General features: G+C 44.8%; 1 protein-coding gene across 1 annotated transcript; it reads right to left on the bottom strand.

Annotated features, from left to right (window-relative positions):
- Positions 1–558: 558 nt before the first annotated feature.
- On the bottom strand, positions 559–18,512 carry GGA2 (golgi associated, gamma adaptin ear containing, ARF binding protein 2). The gene is made up of 17 exons (XM_062587931.1): positions 18,448–18,512; positions 17,213–17,297; positions 16,429–16,504; positions 15,838–15,936; positions 13,743–13,866; positions 11,982–12,085; positions 10,723–10,803; positions 10,139–10,276; positions 9,143–9,224; positions 6,974–7,090; positions 5,638–5,811; positions 5,316–5,371; positions 4,879–5,030; positions 3,938–4,107; positions 2,862–3,031; positions 2,070–2,180; positions 559–1,457 (listed from the first exon to the last, which is right to left on the bottom strand). The coding sequence occupies exons 1-17, from the start codon at positions 18,479–18,481 to the stop codon at positions 1,347–1,349; spliced, it is 1,884 nt and encodes a 627-aa protein (XP_062443915.1). The 5' UTR covers positions 18,482–18,512; the 3' UTR covers positions 559–1,346.
- Between the last annotated feature and the right edge of the window lie 191 nt (positions 18,513–18,703).

Here is an 18,703-nt window from a genome sequence, read left to right as displayed (position 1 = left end):
CACCGTCCGCAGCCTCGTCTTCGGCCCGGGGGCGGGGCGTTGCTAGGCGCCGCGGCCCGGCCGTTGCTAGGCGCCGCGGCCGAGGGGGCCCGGCCCGGCCCGGCGGGGCGGCCCCGGCTTTCGGCCCGGCCCGGGCCGCCCCGCTGCGCTCCCGCGGGGAGGCCGGGGTCTGCGGGGCGGAGAGACGGCGGCCGGGGGCAGCGGGCCGCGCCGCCCGCAGCTGAGCCGGGCTCCGTCCGAAAGACGCAGCGGCTTCTGGAGGAAAGCGAGGCGGCAGCCGTGACCCAGGGCGGCCCGAACACAACAGCACCATCAGCCGTCAGGATGAGCAAATTTCCCCCGAGCCAGCAGGGACCTCAGTCTACCCGGAAAACAGAGCAGTTCGGGAGGCAGCTGTCCTGCCACGCTCCACAGAACGTTTTCCCTTCTTAATCAGTAGGGGTCACTTGGTCAACGTTACCCAGCCGACATAACAAATCAGCTCTTAACTTCCCCCTTCACTCCCTCAACGGGAAATTCAAGGGACTTTTAACAAAAGCAACAAACAACAATAGAAAATAAAATCTCAGAACAGCTTTGGTTTTATGCAGTCATGAAACCCGCTCAGCGCACATACAGCAAGCGGCTTTATCAAGGAGAAATCCCCTGGCTGCCCCAGAAACATCTTGTGAGCTGAGAAGGCCCAGAAGAAGCAGCCATGGCAAGAGCAAGTTTGGAGCTAGGTCCTACTGACACAGAAGCTGGTAATGCTCGGCAGGTTTCTCTCATGGATTGGCCCAAAAGTCCTCCTCTATTTACTCTCTACTTTGTACATGGCCATATAAACCACATTCACCTGAGCCTGCATAGCCCAGTCTCACCATTTCTTATGTTCTTATCTGCACATTAGCATACAGACACCAGTGAAAACACAGTGGGTAGATACCTGGCATGGACTCTTTCCTGGTGCTAAGCAGTCTTGCAAAAGGTCTGATTCTTGATAATTCTTTTCCTTTTTCACTCAGAAAAAAAATGTAAAGTGAAACATGGAAAACTGGCCCAGAAAGCAGCAGGAAACATTTGAATGAAAGAAGCAACCAGGCTCCCAAACTGCAGGGCTCTGCAGAATACTATCTCCTGTAAAGCAGGGTCAGCTATATAAAAAGGCTTGTGCAGAAGCAGCTACTTTACGCTCCTCCTGCCAGACATGTGCAAAGAAACCAAGAGCAAGGAGGAGACAACAGAACCTGAGAAAAGGTGCTGTTAATGAACCCAGGCTGGCATTCCTGTCACGCAATCCCTCCCCTTGCCTTCACTCCCCATCCACTGCTATAAGGCAATATGGCAATGTCCAAGGCTCACGAAGTTCAGCTTCTGCCCCAGAGCTCTGCTTCTGGGAAGCCAGTCACCTCTCCCACTTCACTGAAGGGCTTGACACCTTGCACGAACATTAATTTATATCTTAGTTGGATGGGATCCTATGAGAAAAAGAAATACAGAGGGCATGTTATGCTGCAGATTTGTGGGTCTCTTTCTCTCTCATCTTTCACAGCTTTGCTGCAGTGAATCATGCTCAGAAAGGGGAATGTAGCACTGCAGCCATGCAGAAGCTCTGCATGGGACAAGGCCTGGATCATCATTACATGTGAGGGGAACAACTGGGAGGAAGACTGTTTTGCAAACCACACAGGGGCATGCTTGGAAACCCAGGCCTGGCCAGTCTCCTCAGTAGCAGAGGACTCCTTACACCAATCTTCTATCTTGTAATTATTCATCAGTGCAACAGAACTGCCACCCGTGGGTTGTGCCTTCGGTGGCCTCACATTCCATTAGCTACAAACATCTGCAGTGTCTGCCAGATGCCGTTACTGTGGGCAGACTGAGGCAGCACAGCACGTGCCGTTCATCCTTCAGGTTATAGCTGTGAAAAGCTGTTTCAGTGGGGAAAATGTTTCTTCCCAGCACAGCCCAGACTGCTCTCTCTCACCTGCAGCTTCTCACTAATATTACTTTCTCCATTTTTCATACAAATACCCCACTTATTACAGTCACATTCAAAGTGATCCACCAGCATTAGCACTCACACATACTTTGTGTGGATTGGCTAGCAACAGGACTTGGGATATCACTGCTGGAGGAAGAAAAGGGCTGAAGGCAGGAAGCTCAGAACCAGACGCTGGTTGTAACTTTATTTTCATAGTCTGAAAGAGAAAGCAAAGGGGACACATTTTGATCCACAGTGAAAAAGGGCTGGCTGCACTACCAAACCACAGAGCTAGTTAAAGATACGTCAAGCAGATTTTCTCATTTACAGTGAGACTAACATACCCTGAATGCAGTTAAGTGCTAAAAGGAACAGCCACGGAGCGCTCTGTTCTGCTCTGCTGAAACCATCCTTCACATGTGGATGAAAAAGAATCACTATAATTTTGTCTAAAAAGCAGGGGGATTCCAGAGAAGTCCTGCTTCTGCATTTAGGTTCTTGCTACTAGTATATGGTCGAGACAAACAGTTGCATGTAACTGCATCAATGGCTCCTTTAATCAACTCTGCAAAAGTTTTAATGAAATGCATCCCTTTCCATGGCCTACATCTAAAAGCAGATATTCCTAAATAGACAATTGCATGCTGCCCCCACAGAGGCTTTACACAGTGGGTTAAAGCAGTATGTCTGGAGCCTTGTTTAGTTCTCTCAAGATCTGGGATATAATCTGGAACAGGCAACTGGGACAAAGGCACCAGCACACAACAGGTTCACAGTTCAGAGGAAATGAGCCATGCAATTTCCAATAATCAAGGCAAATGCTAAGCAAGAAATAGTAAACCTTCTCAGGACATTTCTGAGTAGTCCCATTCTCATTTGCTCATCACAGGCTTCTCACCTTTGGGACTGCAGCCTGGAACATTATGTCCTTAATTGGTTGAGATGATGTGCTCAGCATGGAAAGAACCATCACTAACACATCTGGTCGGCCAGGAGCTGGGTCTTTGGAGAAGTGGAGCATAGCCTTGAAACCATTTTGATCATACACAGTAAGTGGACAGATACTGCCTGCCGAAGACAAAAGGAGGGTAAGGCCCAAAGCCTGGAATTGCCCCTCCCTTCTGAGGCAGAACAGTGGGGACAGGATAAAGGAACAGCAAAAAAGAAACACTCATGCAAATATTACTTTCTCCAATAAACTGATAGGCCAAGCAGCATATGCACTTACCTGTGATTTACATTTTGCCTCTGAGGCAGAGAAGTGAATTCTGAATGTCTAAAATAGAGATGGGGAGACTGGTAGTTCAGATATTAATAGTCAGAGATGTCAGGTAAGGATCTAATAGAGATACAATGGGAAAGGCCAAGTATAATTCTGCAGCACATTACAAGACTTAGCCCCTTATTGCCATTACCTGGTAAATCCACACCTGACTTTCATCCAGCCTTTCCAAAATCTGCTAAATTCTTCTCTTCCCTCTCTTCCAAGAGTAACAATGGCCAAAGCTTTGCAGGCCTCCTTTAATAGGACACACCCTGCTACGAGACACTGTGGTGCTATGTACCCTGTAAGTGGACATGGGGCTAGGCATTAAATCAAAAAGCAGAGGAGGAAAAAAGAGCTCTGCTTTAGGGAGTGAGACAACTCTCACCCACAGATATCTTTAAAAATCCTAGAGAAGAGCTGCCTGAAACTTGAATAAAGGTGCTAAGGCCAAACAGTTCAGAAGCCCACTACAGACTTTACCCAGGGCACAAAACTGCCGACTACTGAGAATCGAGGACAAGGATGTTTCCACAACATGATTCCTAACACTTGCAGGAATTCTCAGATGCAGCAAGTACTTCACAGAATAGTCATTATTTTTGTCCAGCTGACCCCCAAAGCACGATGCTACCTTGGCTTGCTCCCCTGCAAAAATCACAGAAGAGCTCCATTAAGCAGAGTTGGGGCACAAGAAATATTGCACTTACTCGGTGTAATTGAAGTTAAAGGGACAAAAAGGTTTGCTAGAGAAGCATCATGGGAGGCTGGATGCAAAGAGGCAGCAGGCTTCAGCTCATAGCCTAGGCTGGAGAACGAAGTTTCTGCCACTGAGCTATCTGCAAGATCTGGAAAGTGCAATTTCATTGGTGATAAATCCCTGGAAAGAAAAGCATGGAGAAAGCTTATATTAACTGGAGATATTATACGATATATACCATCCTCTGATAGGTCCATTTTGCATTCCTGATCCCTCAGTCCCTTTTAGGTATAAAGAAAGCACAAGCTTAAGCTCCGTGTGTTCTTGTGAAATTTGAAAATGGTCCCTATTGTACATAGAAGAAGCTGCTGTTTCAGCATTCATTAAGGTGGACTTTGGTTTCCAGAGCTTTGGAAGTCTGCTCTCCCCATATGCAGGTGGCTCTGGAGCTCTAATCAGTAAGGTTAAAAAATAGCTCAAAGACAGTGCAAGAGGCTAGGAATCTCCAGTAAAAATTGCTGGCCTATATTATGGCAGACTGGATGAGTTTCTCAAAATGGTCACCCGTTCTGAAGCTCTGTGGATGACTAATTTGGGTCATCCCCTATTAACTGAGTGCCTTGGAAACTATTTTGTCAAGGCTGAAGAAAGCTGGTCAAAGTATTTTATGAGTCACAAATTATTATAATAAGACCTGACTGTAAAGTTTTTATTCCTTTAGCTCAAGAACACCTTGTTACTAATTCACAGGAACTGTTCCCCTGGAAGGTCCTTGTGTGCAATTATGCAGTCAGAATTAACAGGTGTATAATTGCTGCTTAAGAGCTGATGTGTCCATGGATAGCTTGCCTTCATTAACTAGTTGTATTTAAAGACTTTCCTAAACCTCACTGCTGTAAAAGAATATTCCTGAACTCTAAAGTCAGGCTCTATTGCACAGAGTTTGCTTACAAGGATAATGTCTTCATCCTGGAAGGTGGAGATAGCTGCTCAGCCAGGCCCTGAAATTCATTCTTCTCTAAACAGCTGTCTTCCCAGCTCTCCTTCAGTCCCACTGTTTGCATGGCACTTACAATTTCACTATATCCATTGTGTACAGCAGCCTGAAAAATAAGTCACTTCTAGCTCATGCTATGTTACATCAACAAAAATCAACTTGTCCCAACTGGAAAGAATCTTATTTTTAAGCAGAACTTAAACTAGGAATAAATATGACTAATTTGGTGGCAAATTGCAGCAGAATTTCACTGCAGAGCAGGAGAATTTTAGTTTCCCTTCAGAATAGGGTGGTACAAAACAAGGCAGCCAGTGAAAACTATGAGATCAAGAACCTGATGCAATTTTTGTCCTTTCTACAGTAGGGACTAAAGTATATAAGGATTACTCACCTCTGCTAAGCCAAAATCATGTGGTGGTTTCTGTACAACGGGAGAGTTGATGAAATCTAAGGAAAATACCAAAAGCACAGACCAATTATAGAAGGCAAGAGTTTTTCATTAACCACGATCTTCCTGTGGTGCTTAATAGCAGTTAGACTGCAGTCTAACACCATTAAACAAACTAGATTATTGAAAACTTACGGCACTTGCCTTAGCTAAAAGGTTCTGCCTTCTCTTAGGACCAACATCAAAATCAAAGTTCTTCTATCTTCATTAAATACTATGAACACTGGTAACAGGAATAACACTGTACTGAGCTGCACATACAAACCTAGTGATGTTAACTCCTCATCAAGCAGAGAGGTAGAGGTTGAGGTCGTGCTGCTGTGCCGGGAGGCAGGGATTATCTTTGCAAATTGGTCTGTGGGAGACTGGGATGTTGCCTCCAGTTCTGAGAAGTCAATCAGTGTATAGCTCTTCATCCGTCTTGGGGGTATCTGACATGCTTTGAAAATAGTAGAAAGTGTTAAAGAGACTAACCCTGCAAGGAAGAGAGTATGTGTGGGTTCAAGCATGCTCTAAAGGACTCACAGGTGAAGAAATTCAGGAACATTTTCAGTCAATATATGTAAAAGAAAACGCAGATGATTATAGACTCCCTGATAAACTCTCAAATTGTGAAACCCATTAGTTTAACTGAAAGAAACTACCTCTTCTTCTAACACCACAGCTTGTCAGCAAAACTAAGTTGTGAAACATTTCACAACTGTGTTTTGAAGGTGGCTGAAATGTGACTGAGATTATCCTCCTTTCACCTAAATCCAGGCTGGCTAGCAGGATAAAGCAAAGCTCTCTCAAGAGCTAGATATGAAACAATTATTTGCTGGTATATCAAGTCAGGCAGCATTTTGTCACTACATCTAAACTGCCTCAGTGCACTGCTGGCACTAACTTGTAACATTCTTGCTACAGAGAGAGCTGAGATAACAGGTTAGCACTGCACCTCCCAGGGCTGAGAAAGTGAACAACATACCCTGCCACTGCTCTACAGAAGGAGCTGTCCTATACTGGTCTTTGAAGAACTGTGTTCTGTCTTATGCTTTTTTCTCCTTCGCTTTTTTTTTTTTTTTTTTTTTTTTTGGATGAACAGAAAAACTTGGAAGTTTCCTCCTTGTTTCATGTCTTTCAGATATCAAAAGGATCGAGTCCCATTTTCCCAAATTTTATTGAAAGACTCAAGAGGGGTAAGTGTTCAAGTTCCACCTTTGGATTTGGTGATGCCTTCATTTCTGTACTGTTTACCATGCCTTTTTTTCAATCTGAAATATCTCATTGAATTTTTATAAGAGAACAATGAAAAAGGTACAAACTAGATTGTACTTGCATAGAAGAAATCTGCAAAAGAAAACCAAGACATCTAGAGTAATTAGATATCTATGTATCTACTTCACTACGAACAAGGTAATGTCGAAAAATCTGTTCCCTTTCCCGAACATCAATGCTATCGGTCTCCCAGGCTAGGAGGAAAGACATCAAAATCCAAACATATTTTCCTGTTTTAGAATCTTCTGCACATTTGGTCTCCGAGAACCATTTCCCTTCCAAGGTCCATTCATAAATAATATACAGAAGCAAGCTGTCACGGAACACGGCAGAATTCTCTTTACCTGGTGCATCAGTGGAGTTGGCTCCTGAACCTCCACCACTGTCTTCATGGCTGGCTACAATCCGCTTGTACTGTCCAAGTGCCTGTGTGAGCTTGTCATTGGCCTGCAGCATTTCAGCTGGAAAACCAGATACGAAACAAAATATTAATGTTCTAGCACAAGAGTTGGTTCCATGACACTTTCCAAACTGTCTGTGAGAAAACCAGACTGCATCTAAGAACTTGCCTAGAGCAAAGTCCCGTAGGACAATCTGGCCCAAGATACTGGCTAGATTCTATTTAATAACAGCTCTCTGAACACTATGATTTTTTTTTCAGACCCAGAGAGAGTAAAATCAAAAATACAAATAAATACAATTCAAGATTCAAGCCATACATTGGCAGCTTCTTCTTATACAATAAGTATTTGCTCAAAACACATCCAAAAAAGAAACATTTCAGCAAATATGACTACCAAAGTAGTCAAAAGTTTCTCTCTGGTCCAGCTGAAATTTGCTTTCCTGCAAATGAAGCCCATTTCTACTTGTCCTCTCCCCAGTAGTTTTAGAGGACAACAAATCAGCATCCAAGTTTATCTTAAGTACACGTTAATGGATGTCTCTTACCAGGCTTGTTTTCTGGTCTGAAAACATTTTTATTCTTTTTGCCCTAAGCCACAGCATAGCCCTATGTTGCCATAAGCAACATAGTCCAAAGCTCCTGGCATTCTTATTATGCTATTGTGGATTTTCTTCATATTAGAATGTGGTGTTGAAACCAGGCACAGTATTCCAATGGAGACCTTACTAGTGCTGAGCACAGCAGGACCATCACCCATGTCTTACAAATTATTTTCCTATTAATATTTCAGTGCTGAGGTTGCAAATCAAGGATGATTAGGAAGGAAGAAGTTAACTCAGGTAATAATCAAGAAACACATAGAAGAGGACTGATCTGCAGGACATAAAAGAGTAGGAGGGAAGCAAACAGCAAAGACTTAAATAAAAACCAAAATAAAACACCCCCCAAAACTAACCACCTTCCACCCAACCCGCCATCCCTGCTGCTCCAAAACCTCCAAAGTACTTGCAGTTCCTGCCATCTCTTAGTCACTTTGTTGTTGTGTGCAAGTTTTATGAGTGTACTTGAGCCTACAATCCAACATTGTAAAACTAAAGAACCCTGGCATTTGTGGGTATGAATGGGAGGTTTGAGGCATGACAAGAGCTTAGTTCTCATGACTGCTGTTCAAGGTGTCTGCATTTTCGGCAAGACATCATTCCAGTGAAGTTTACACTTCAGTTATGTTTTCAAGACAGACACACAAGACTGTAAAATGCAATCTTCTGGGAAGAGCTAGCTTTCACAACTGTGGAATGCACATATTCTGCTCATATGGCTCTCCTTATTATAATATCTACAAAAATCAAAAAACATTCTAAAACATTGTTCTCTCTTCTATGTTTATGTGATAAGAAAACTTCAGTATCTCTAGTGAAAACACTTCAAAGTACTTCTGTTCTCTGAACACTACGACTTCACAAACTGTGAAACAACCTCAGCTGAAAGAAACCGGATTCATTGCTTAACTTTGGACTCCAAGTCAAAACGAACAGCTTCCTAAGGGAGAGGTGGGAGGAGTCTTACACCACTTCCATGGTCATGATTTAAAAGTGAAAGTGGGAAGCTCTGCCCAACCATAGCAAGTGCCTAAGCATTCCCAGGGGAAGGGAATATCCCACTTCTCAAAACAAAGATAGAGGAACTTAAATGCAAAGAAACCCAAGGACAGCCTTGACTCACAGTCAGAAATCCAGTGTTTTAATCTAGCTAAGCAAAATAACTTTGGAGGTGAACTCTCATCTCATAAAATGGCAGCCTTTCAAAGTTTTTCCTCCCAGTAAATGTAGAGTAGAAGCCCAGAACAGCAAGGGTTGGCATTGCAGAGAACTTGAATAGCAGGGAGGAGTGCGCCAGCTATGGAATGAGATGGGCTTCTGAAGATGTGGGCTTTTCTATGTGCATTAGGCAAGAGCCACTGCTGCTCAGGAATGAGGGGTATCAGTCCAGCTCAGTGCTGTCACAAGCTTGCACAGTTCTGTGGGACTTAACATTGCTTAAGCGAACAGCGGGATTTGGACAGCAGAGATCAAAGAAGGGAGTTTTAGTACCATATTTTATTGAACATTACCTAAAGCCTCATCGTCATCAACTGTTTCACTGGCAAGGCGAAAGAGCAGTGGCCTGAGCTTCTCACAGCGTTCAAACAGATTCTGTGGATGAAAATGTTTCATGTCACTTGCTCAAAAAATCCCAGATACTTTGAATACTTTTCTCCGCCCATGTGACCACCTGTAAGTGATGCTACCTCTAGAATAGCAAGATGGTCTTTCTGCTCAGGTCTGGACAGCGACTACCAATGCTGATAGTTACTGCAAGTTATTGCACTGTTAAAATCCACGGTGAACTGGAAGTACGGCCACTGGGACAAAGACGTTTTGCTAGAATCTCCCTAGCAATCATATCCTCTCTGTGCATACAAGTGTAAGACAGACCACTATAAAATTACCCAGTTTAAAAGATGCTGTATCCAGGAGCAAATGGATCAATCACAGTACTCAGAAGCAAGTGTTACGACCACCAATTCCAGCCAACACAGAGAATGCAAAATCCTGTATTGCACCCTTCTCGACATTCTAGAGAGGAGGTGGCATGGAGGCAGCCACTTTTTTCCATCTGAAACTATAGTCTCTTACACCTTTCATGGCCTCAGCCCTCCCAAAGGGAGCCAGCTCCAAACCCTGCTGTATATAGTGAGTCACACACAGCCACAGAAGGAGAAGTTCTTACTTAAACTGGGCTTAAGGAAATTCCCTTGTGTTAATCCACTATTGGAACCATTTCCCCATAAGACACCACAATAAAAGCAGCTCACCTGGAAAGAAAATCAACTGACATAGCAAGAGAAAACCAAACTGACACAGGAGGAGACAGCTCCGTTTCAATTTCCATTAGACTGATGGGAAGTACCATTCACCCAGGTTTTAGAAGCTACTTTTGCTGTTCTAATGCTCTTGCCTATGCCGAAGTTCAGTGCACTTTGCTACCCTTTGAGTCTTGTTGCCCTAGGCTCTCCCAGCTATAGTCAGCCAAAAGACTCTCTTACGCAGGAAAAAGGAACATTCACCTGTAGAATGTCACGGTCAGATTTGGATAATTCTTGTCTCTTGTAGCTGTCCAGTAATTCATCCATGAGTTTAACTTTCTCAGAAACCTCTCTGATTGTATTCACTCTTCTAGAAACTTTAGCTGATTTTTCTTGTTCCTTTGATGCAAAATAAAATAAAAGCAGATGATTTGGTTAGTACCACCAGTGCACATGCTTGGCTGTGTCACTCAATCACACTTGTTGGGGGGGGTTATTTCCTGTTGACATGTCAGGTTCCTGGGTACAAATACTCCCTTTTCTTGACAAGAGTTTATTTTAGGGGAACACAAAATAAGACAGTCCTGCACTGTGACATTGGAATAACAAAATATTGGAAATGGCCCCTCATCTGGGGCACTTAAACTGTTCACCTTACTTCACTGCCAGGTTCCCATGACCTACCCGTTGGTATTCCTTTTAATACCAATAAGGTGACAGGCATTATGCAGTTCATTTATAGAGGGCCCACTGTCAAAAACTGAACTGTGAAGTCAGTTCCACTCCTCCTCTGCTGTGAGCACAGCTTCTGACCTGAGCAGCTGTCAGCTCTTCCTGGTGCCTACCTCTTTAATCATGCTCTTGATAAGGCGGTTGGCAGCTTGCAGGTCTTCAGAATGGTTGCTCTTTAAAAGTCTTGCTAAGAGCTGTTGAACAGAGAGTATTAGAGAACAATGTGGACAACATTCCCTAGGCACCATACTACAGATGCACATCAATTAAGAGAAAATAAGCAGACACACCCACAGTCACAATAATTTCTGTAATCCTAGAATATGTGGGCTCATATCTCAATCTAATCAAAATTATATTGTTGCCTCCTGCAGCTGCCTGCACACACTGGCAGCAAAACAGAAGTCAATGGTGCATGAGTGAAACAGGTAATATCTACAGGTTAAGCTTGGAGGAAAAACAAACCTGCATCTAACAGAGATTCTCTCTTTGTAGAAGAGCTCCTTAACCCTTTGCATTTCCCCATTTCTAACAGTAGTGTAACTAAAGTCCTCTGGTTCCTCAGTACTTGCTCACATTGACTATTTATTTGTAAGATTTCAAAATGTTATCATCCTAACATGGGATGAATCTGAGACTTCCTGAAGTTTCACACAAAAAGTAAAAGCTGAGCTGCAGGAAACTCAGCAAGTTCTTGAACCATGAGGACTCCTAAGAATGCCCTGAATACAGGCTCAGACTGTACCACTGGTGTCTCTCCCCCTCTTCTGGTCTATTGTCCACAAACCATGAATACACAAATACTGGGCCCTCAATAGCCCAGTGGTTAAGGCATTCTCTTAGGATACAAGAGATATAAGCTCAAGCCCCTGTATTGAACATGGATGTACTTATTAAAAAAAAAAGAAAAGAAAAAAAAAGCAGCTTAAAAGGAGAGATTAAAACAAAAAAAACAACCCTTTCTGGCACAGCCCAAAAGCTGATGATTGCTATTAGGAATGTGAGAAACAGGCAGAGAATGACCTGAACCCAGGTATTCCACAGGAGCACTCTAACTAACAGGCTACTTAGGAAATAGGAGTCTGTCTAGTACTTCTGTTGGGACCAGAGAAACCTTCCTTCCAGAAAGTTTAAGAGAAAGTGATCTATCTCTACAAAAAGTTTCATTTCTGACTAAGTAAAATTTTCTGACATAGCATCAAAGAGTTCTCAAGCAATTCTAATAACTAGCTCTTGTACAGCAAGAAGTATTAGCATTATTCTGAATATATTCTGTCTGAAACAACAACAAAAAAAATCCAATATATGACTGATTGTTTTCTCAAACAGTAAAAATCGGGGGAGAGCAAGACATGAAAAGCTTAAGGTTTACCTTGGATTTCTCTTCATCTGTGTCAAAAATAGAATTCTGAGGTCTTGGAGAAGGGGGAGGTAAAATTTTGTCTTCTGGTAATTTGGGATCTTCTTTTACAATCCCTGTTATGGGTAATAACATTTGTTCAGAGATGCCTGAGCTGTTAAAACACCAATGCTCAACAGTGCATTGGATTTTGCATTTAGTTCCTCCAATCCTCCCCAAAATTTTACAGAATGAGATGCAGAAGCAAAGAGTTGCCTTAGCACACATTTCAGACCAAAAGATTTCCCTCTCTTCTGTGAATTAAGCAAAGGCCAAATGAGATTTTCAGGGCAGAAAACAAAACAAGGATGAGTTTCCTCTGGGTGAATTTCTAGAATCTCCTCATAGAGAGAGCACTGGGAGCACATCAGTATTTATCTCCAAGCATGCATGATTGTCACAATTAGCACAGCCATAAAATGTAGGGCAACAGACTAACACAATCAAGCAGTAAAGGAACCCTTAATGACAGCAGCGATGCTGTGACATTCTCCCCCTCTTGCATACCTGCAGGCTCTCTCTGCACTTACGGTGGAGGTGGATCGTGCCAGGGGCTGCAAACAGCAGGCAGTCACATGCGAGACCACAGTATGACCCTGGCTGACTCAGCAGGAGCCTCCTGATTAATCAGACCTGTGCTGCTGTCACTTGACTGATGCACTGTCCTTGCGTCTTGGGCCAGAGTCACTGAGCTACCCTCAGCGAGTGCTCCCCTGTGATCTCCTGGCTGTCAGCACTGGCAGCTGGAAGATACTCTGGCTGCCACTTCCCAGGCAGGTTCCGATTCCTCTGGTCTCAGCAGACATGTCGCTTGCCTCACTCTCACAGCCACAAAGGAGCAGACAACGCTACATCACTGTGCGATCTTGCAGCCCTTCCCTCTCGCTACTAAATAGTCAGCAGCAGCATATTCTGCTCTAGCCATCCCAGTCCCTGGCCTTTCCTGAAGTCTAGCAAGCTCAGGGATCAGCATGCTCTCTGCAGCAGTAGGCATACTGCACCAAGTGTTCAACACCGCAGCACCAGCAATCCCATGCCCCTGCTCAGCACACGTGCCTGGTGTCATGGCAATGGCCCAACCTGCAGACAACAGCTGCACAGAGGAACTGTAATCATGGTGACAAAGCTTTCTAGAGTACAGTTTAAGGGAAGACTTGCAAAGCCACTTAGATCCTTAAGGATGCACAGAGTAAACCTAGTGGGAAGCACCTAAACAAGGTGCCTAACTCCCCTGAACTCCTATGGAAAGTATTATGATATTTTCTTAAATTATGAAATTTATTACACAAGATATCAAGAAGGGATTGGACAAACTTATTGATGAAAATACCATTGAGGACTATTAAATATGATGGTATGGATGAGAAATCTGACTTAGGATCTCTCTAAATCCATATTTGATAAGCCTAGAAGAGTACTCCAGGGCAAAGATCACTCTGAATTTGTCCTGTAATTTTTCCCTAAGCAACAGTGGTGAGTCCTGTGTGAACAGGGGCCACAAGATTAGACTGATCTTTGACTCAATATGGCAATCCTTCAGTAAATCTCTTTAAACAATTAGGTGCATCCTTAAGTGCCCAAATAGCCTTGTAAGCGTGGCCTTTGTCCTTCCTTCTTTACACATAATATTTTATGGAAAAGACTGAGTCACAAAAGTAAAGAGGAGAGATATCTGTGGTCTGAAACCACATGACTTTGAAGGCTAAAAAGGAAACTGAAATAACAGAATTAAACCTTGTTTCTTCAGCATCTGATAAGCATCTTGGATTTTAACTTCCTGAGGAAACCAAACTGTCCAACTGAATATTATTTCTGTGACTCTTGACTTGACTTTTTCTGAAGACCAGGTTCCATGGTGCTGAAAACAAAAAATTTTCAATAAGAAAAAAAAGTTGATAGCCAGTTAATGCCAGATATGACATACAGGTTTAGAGCCAAGTTGTTTACATGCAGAGATCATGTAGCAAATGGATTCCTAACGCATTATTCACAGTGCTGTCAACTGCATTATTTTGCGGTAGATGAAATAGCATGTATGCAATAGTGTGAGTTGTGTCTGTAAATAAGTGGAATGCTACAAGTGTATGACAACTACATAGATATTATACGACAATCAAAAAGAAACTGTTTCAAAACTTCTCCAATCAGTTATTTGAAACCAAGAGTAGTTTTTCTGATTTTAGTGAAAATAGTTCTGTGCTGGACTTTAAACATTCCTTTTAACTGTTTGCAATGCAAATGGCACCAATGGCCTCAGCGAGACCCAGGCAAATGAAAACTGAACAAACCTAGAAGTGAAAGTAGTTGTCTTTTCTCAGCATTTGAAAATTTTCTCTGATCTCATTACTGCCTTTGAGCAGCCACTTTAATATACTATAAAAATACCTGGAAGAGTGATTAAAAAAAAAAAAAAAAGCCACATGTGAATTTCAAAACCACTAAGCATTTTAAACTCATATAACAACATCTGTTCTGTCAAAATAGCAAGCAAAACTCTCCATAGTATTACCCTCTTTAAACTTTGTTATTTCACTGAAACAGCTTTCCCAAACCTGGGATCAAGAGAAAAGTTTTTTTACTGTTTGGCTTCATTTCCCCAAAATCAGTGAAGCTCCTCTGCCATTGAACGGACATAACATAATGGAAAATGAAGCCTAAGGGGTAAACGTGTACCATTCTCATTAAAAAGGAAATCAATCACTGAATTGCTTAAAAGTCCCAGCTCTGCTACTTGTTGCAAAGAAGAGTGTGAAGATTACTCAGTCTCTGATGCAACAGGACTCCACTTCTCATTGATAAAGAAGCTACCAGAGCACCATAGTGCATTGACTCTGAATTTGCAGCTTGTTTCACTTTTCAAACTGAAATTCCCATTTCTGCTAGCTGCTTCTCGTCTAAGAAGTAAAGATTACACTTAGGAGGCAAAGTGCTCCAAAGCAGGAAGCAGGAATGAATGCATCCCAAGCTGAGAAGTGGAGCAGCAAGAAGGGACTTCACAGTTTCCACATCAGGTATAGGTGATCCTTTCCAACCTCGTTCTTCAGGCAGTGCTGTAGCTCCCTGGGCATATACAGTGGTGGCTCAGAGCCTTCTGCCTGACTGCTCAACACTCTCAATAGAAGTGCTGCTGAAGCCCGGTCCTCCTTCCCCTATTTAATCTGAATCTGCCCGAAGAACAGGACCCAAACTCAAGTTGACTTTTGGCACGAGGAAGCAACAAAAATAGCAACCTGTGCACAAGACACTGAGGACAGATCGTAAGAAAACATAGGAGAGGCTTCCCTGTCATCTCTATCCTCGTGGACAGAGATGGAGATGGGAGAGCTGCTCCTGTCATCTCTATCCTCTGTCATTTCCCTGACCAGAAGGGCAAAGGAGCCATAGACCAAGGTGTAACAAGAACAGTGTCAGGCTCCTCTAGAATCTCTCATTGTCACAGAAGAGCTGGGAGAAACAAAAGGAAAAAGCTTTCCACAGGAGGAATTCCTGGAGAAAAAGAAGAATAAATACTGCTGTATTCAGTCAGTTAGCAGTTGTGACCTACAAGGCACAAAACACCTTCCCCATACTCACATTTTCAGAGAGTGCAGTAAGATATTATTCAATGCTTTCTCCATTTCCTCCCTATCCCATACCCCTTCCTTGCTAACCTTAAAAGGAGAAAAATTATTGCATCATTTACGTGGAGATTTACATCCAGCTCTTGTGCTTGGAAGCACAGAAGAACAACTCTGTTCTACTTTTTGAGATGAATTCAAAGTTTTCAAATCCCACCCAAAATAAGCAGTCTGTTATATCAGCTCTATCCAGCATAACCACAACTACCTACCTTTGGGGAAAGCACTTTTATCAATTCATTCAGAAACCTGAATTTTGCTATTTCACTGTGAAACCTTTCACCACAATTATTCACACAGGTCTCCAGCACCTGCAGAAAATAAACCGGTATCAAACAGAAACTGTGCACACAATCATTAGGATTTTTTTTTAAAAAAAACAAAAACTCTGTTATTAAGATATTATATCTACGAATTTTCTGGCAGCTCAACGCAGACACACACACACACACACGCATGATATACTGGGGAAGCTGCACAACAGGAACGTGCACTTTTCCTTTGGCCAAATTTCTTAAGGAGCATATTTCTGTGTTAAACTGTTCTGTTCTGCCTATCACTAATAATTTTTGTAGTCACTGACCATGTGTACAGACCACAGGCAAAACAGCAAGAGCTGCAGACCCCTGAAATACCTCAGCAGAACTACGAGGGAAAGAAGAATAGCAATTATTCCCTTGGTTATACCTTAGTTTATGTACTCATCATGAAAGGAAAAGTTAGAAGAGACAAACACAGACTCTACTCCACAAACTACTTCCAGGTTATCACGGCCCTCTTTGCATGTGGATGAAAGCACTTACCGTTAGAGCATGCAGAGCTTCCATCTCTTGAGGTGACTGTATTTTATGCGCCAGCAGCCTTGGTGCAAGTGATGGGCTAGAGAGTAACAGAAGGAAGTCACATAATGCACAGATTCCCAAGAAAAACAAATGTTGTTAATTTTGCCCTGTGGAGAAGAGCAACTGCCAGATTCACAACATGCCACATCACAGACTCCTCTCCTCTGGCACAGGGCTGACCTGGGGTCTAGACGCACAAAGGGCAAGACACATGAATGCAGGCAGAGGGTGCAGAGCTCTTGCTCCACAGCTCTTGCTCCTTCACAAAGACTTAGAGATTGTCAGCTGGAAGGTGGAGAAAGTCACAGTGGAGATATTGCCTCTCTGAAAGGGATAGCTAAGGCCACAGCTGTACACAGCTGAGGTCACTTAGGACTTCTCTGCAAACATCACAGCTAAAATCATTACCCACTTCTACAAACATGCTGGTGAATGCACAGAAGGTAGAACCCACCACCCCCAAACTGCAAGGAGAGGATCCAGCCTTGCAATCAACAAAGTTATAGCCCATTCCTATACATTTAATCTCTTACTATGCTGTCATAAACACCTTGTTGCATGTAATTTACCCATTCTCGTACAGGCACTTTCAAGAGTAACAGAGACCAGTGAGTGCTCCCAGCTGTCTCTCCAGGCTTCACAAAACTGTGGTTTACAGATCTCATTTCCCCCACTCAGTAATGAGATAAGCTCAAACCAGATGCACAGCACAGCGCTAATACAAAGAACTGTCTGTCTGCCTTACCCTTCAATGTCTGTGTTCACCTGGTCACAGAACTGCTGGATGCATTCCCAGTTTTCCTCAGGGATACTTGGGTCAGTGGCTTTATCTTACACAGGAAAAGAAAAAGGAGAATAGTCTCAGTGTGAGAGGTGTACAAGTGAGTGGCACAAGGCAGAAAACAGCTTAAACTGGCTGCTTTAGACCTTTTTCGTTAATAAAAGAAACAAACAGGAGATGCAGGACAAGCAGGAAACAGCTATTACTAATATCTGCCTAAAAAACTCAGCATTGAGTCAACAAAGAGTCAAAGACAGGCATCAACTGAGGTGTTGAAACTAATAACAGCGTGATGCTGCTTTTAGCACAAAGCACGTGAAACTGTTAAAACGCTTTTAGGGGCAGCTCTCCCAGGGCAGCTCACACACCTCGCCGTGCTGCAACCCAGGCAAGGCGCAGCACTCTGCAACAGGGCTAAGCCGCCCGTGCCCTCCCTGGGGGCGGTCCCCCCCTGTGCCTGCGCAGCGCAATCAGGGGAAATGCTCTTTTTCAGCTGAATTAGTTCCCCAACCCACTGTGCAAACAGCTGTGCCAAGACTAGGGGGCAAGGACAGGGGCAAAGTGGGGAAGCACAAGCAGAAGGGGAGTGAGAGAGACGGAGCAGCTTGAGGCGGTACTGGCATTTGCAAGCACCTCCGGCCACGCACGCAGGCTTGTTCGCCCTGCAGAGGAGAGGGGCTCTTCCCCGAATCACCAGGAAATGAACGCAATTACGCTGCTTGCCCAGGGGCCCACCTGCTCCTTGCCTATCTCCAGGGCCGGCACAGCCCCGCGTTCAGAGCAGGCTCTCGTTCCTCCGCCAGGCTCACGCCCGCTGCGAGGGGGCACAGCTCCACCCGCCAGCCAAACGGCGCAAAGCAGCGGGGGTCACCTCTCGCCCGCGCCGCCCGGGGCCCAAAGCAGCGATCGCCTTCGCGAGCCCCGGCGAGGCAGCCCGCTCCGGAAGGGCCGCGGCCGCAGCCCCGCGCGCGGCGCCCCCGGCCCGGGCCGCTCCCACGGCCCGCCCGCGTCCGCGACGCCCGCGCGGGGCGGCCGGCACGGGGCAGCGCTCGCTTTCTGCTCCGGAGCAGCCTCCCCGGCGGCGGGAGGAGGCGCCGGCCCAGAGCCGCGGCAGGGCGCCCGCGGGGACCGGCGCCGCCGCGAGCCGGCGGCCTGGCAGCGCCCCGCCGCCCCGCGCCCCGCCGCCGCCCCGCACTCACTGAGCCACCGCTCCAGCTCCCGCGGCCCGGCCATGGGCGCCGCCGCCGCCGCGCCGGGGCCGCCCCCGGGCGCCGCCGCCGCCGCCGCCGCCGCCGCCGCGCAGGGCCGGGGCCGCCCCGGGAGGGGCCGAGGGCAGCGCCGCCCCCCGCCCGCGCCGCTCCTCCGGCACCTGAGCGCGAACTCCACACGGTACACATACGTGTGTACGTATGCTACATGTATACTTACAGATGTTTTTATATATTTATACACGTA

The sequence above is a fragment of the Rhea pennata genome, chromosome 15, assembly GCF_028389875.1.
Source record: "Rhea pennata isolate bPtePen1 chromosome 15, bPtePen1.pri, whole genome shotgun sequence".
In the NCBI taxonomy this organism is placed as follows: Eukaryota; Metazoa; Chordata; class Aves; order Rheiformes; family Rheidae; genus Rhea; species Rhea pennata.
Note: the sequence above shows the minus strand (reverse complement) of the source record. Positions and strands in the feature narration are given on the sequence as shown.

Bases quoted from the DNA above. Each gene is read 5' to 3' on its own strand.
- GGA2 (XM_062587931.1), bottom strand. From the start codon at position 18,481: ATGGCCGGGCCGCGGGAGCTGGAGCGGTGGCTCA. The intron at 17,298-18,447 runs GTGAGTGCGGGG...TTCCTGTGTAAG, and splicing joins GGAGCTGGAGCGGTGGCTCA to ATAAAGCCACTGACCCAAGT. The intron at 5,372-5,637 runs GTTTGTATGTGC...TATTTTCCTTAG, and splicing joins TGAGGAGTTAACATCACTAG to ATTTCATCAACTCTCCCGTT.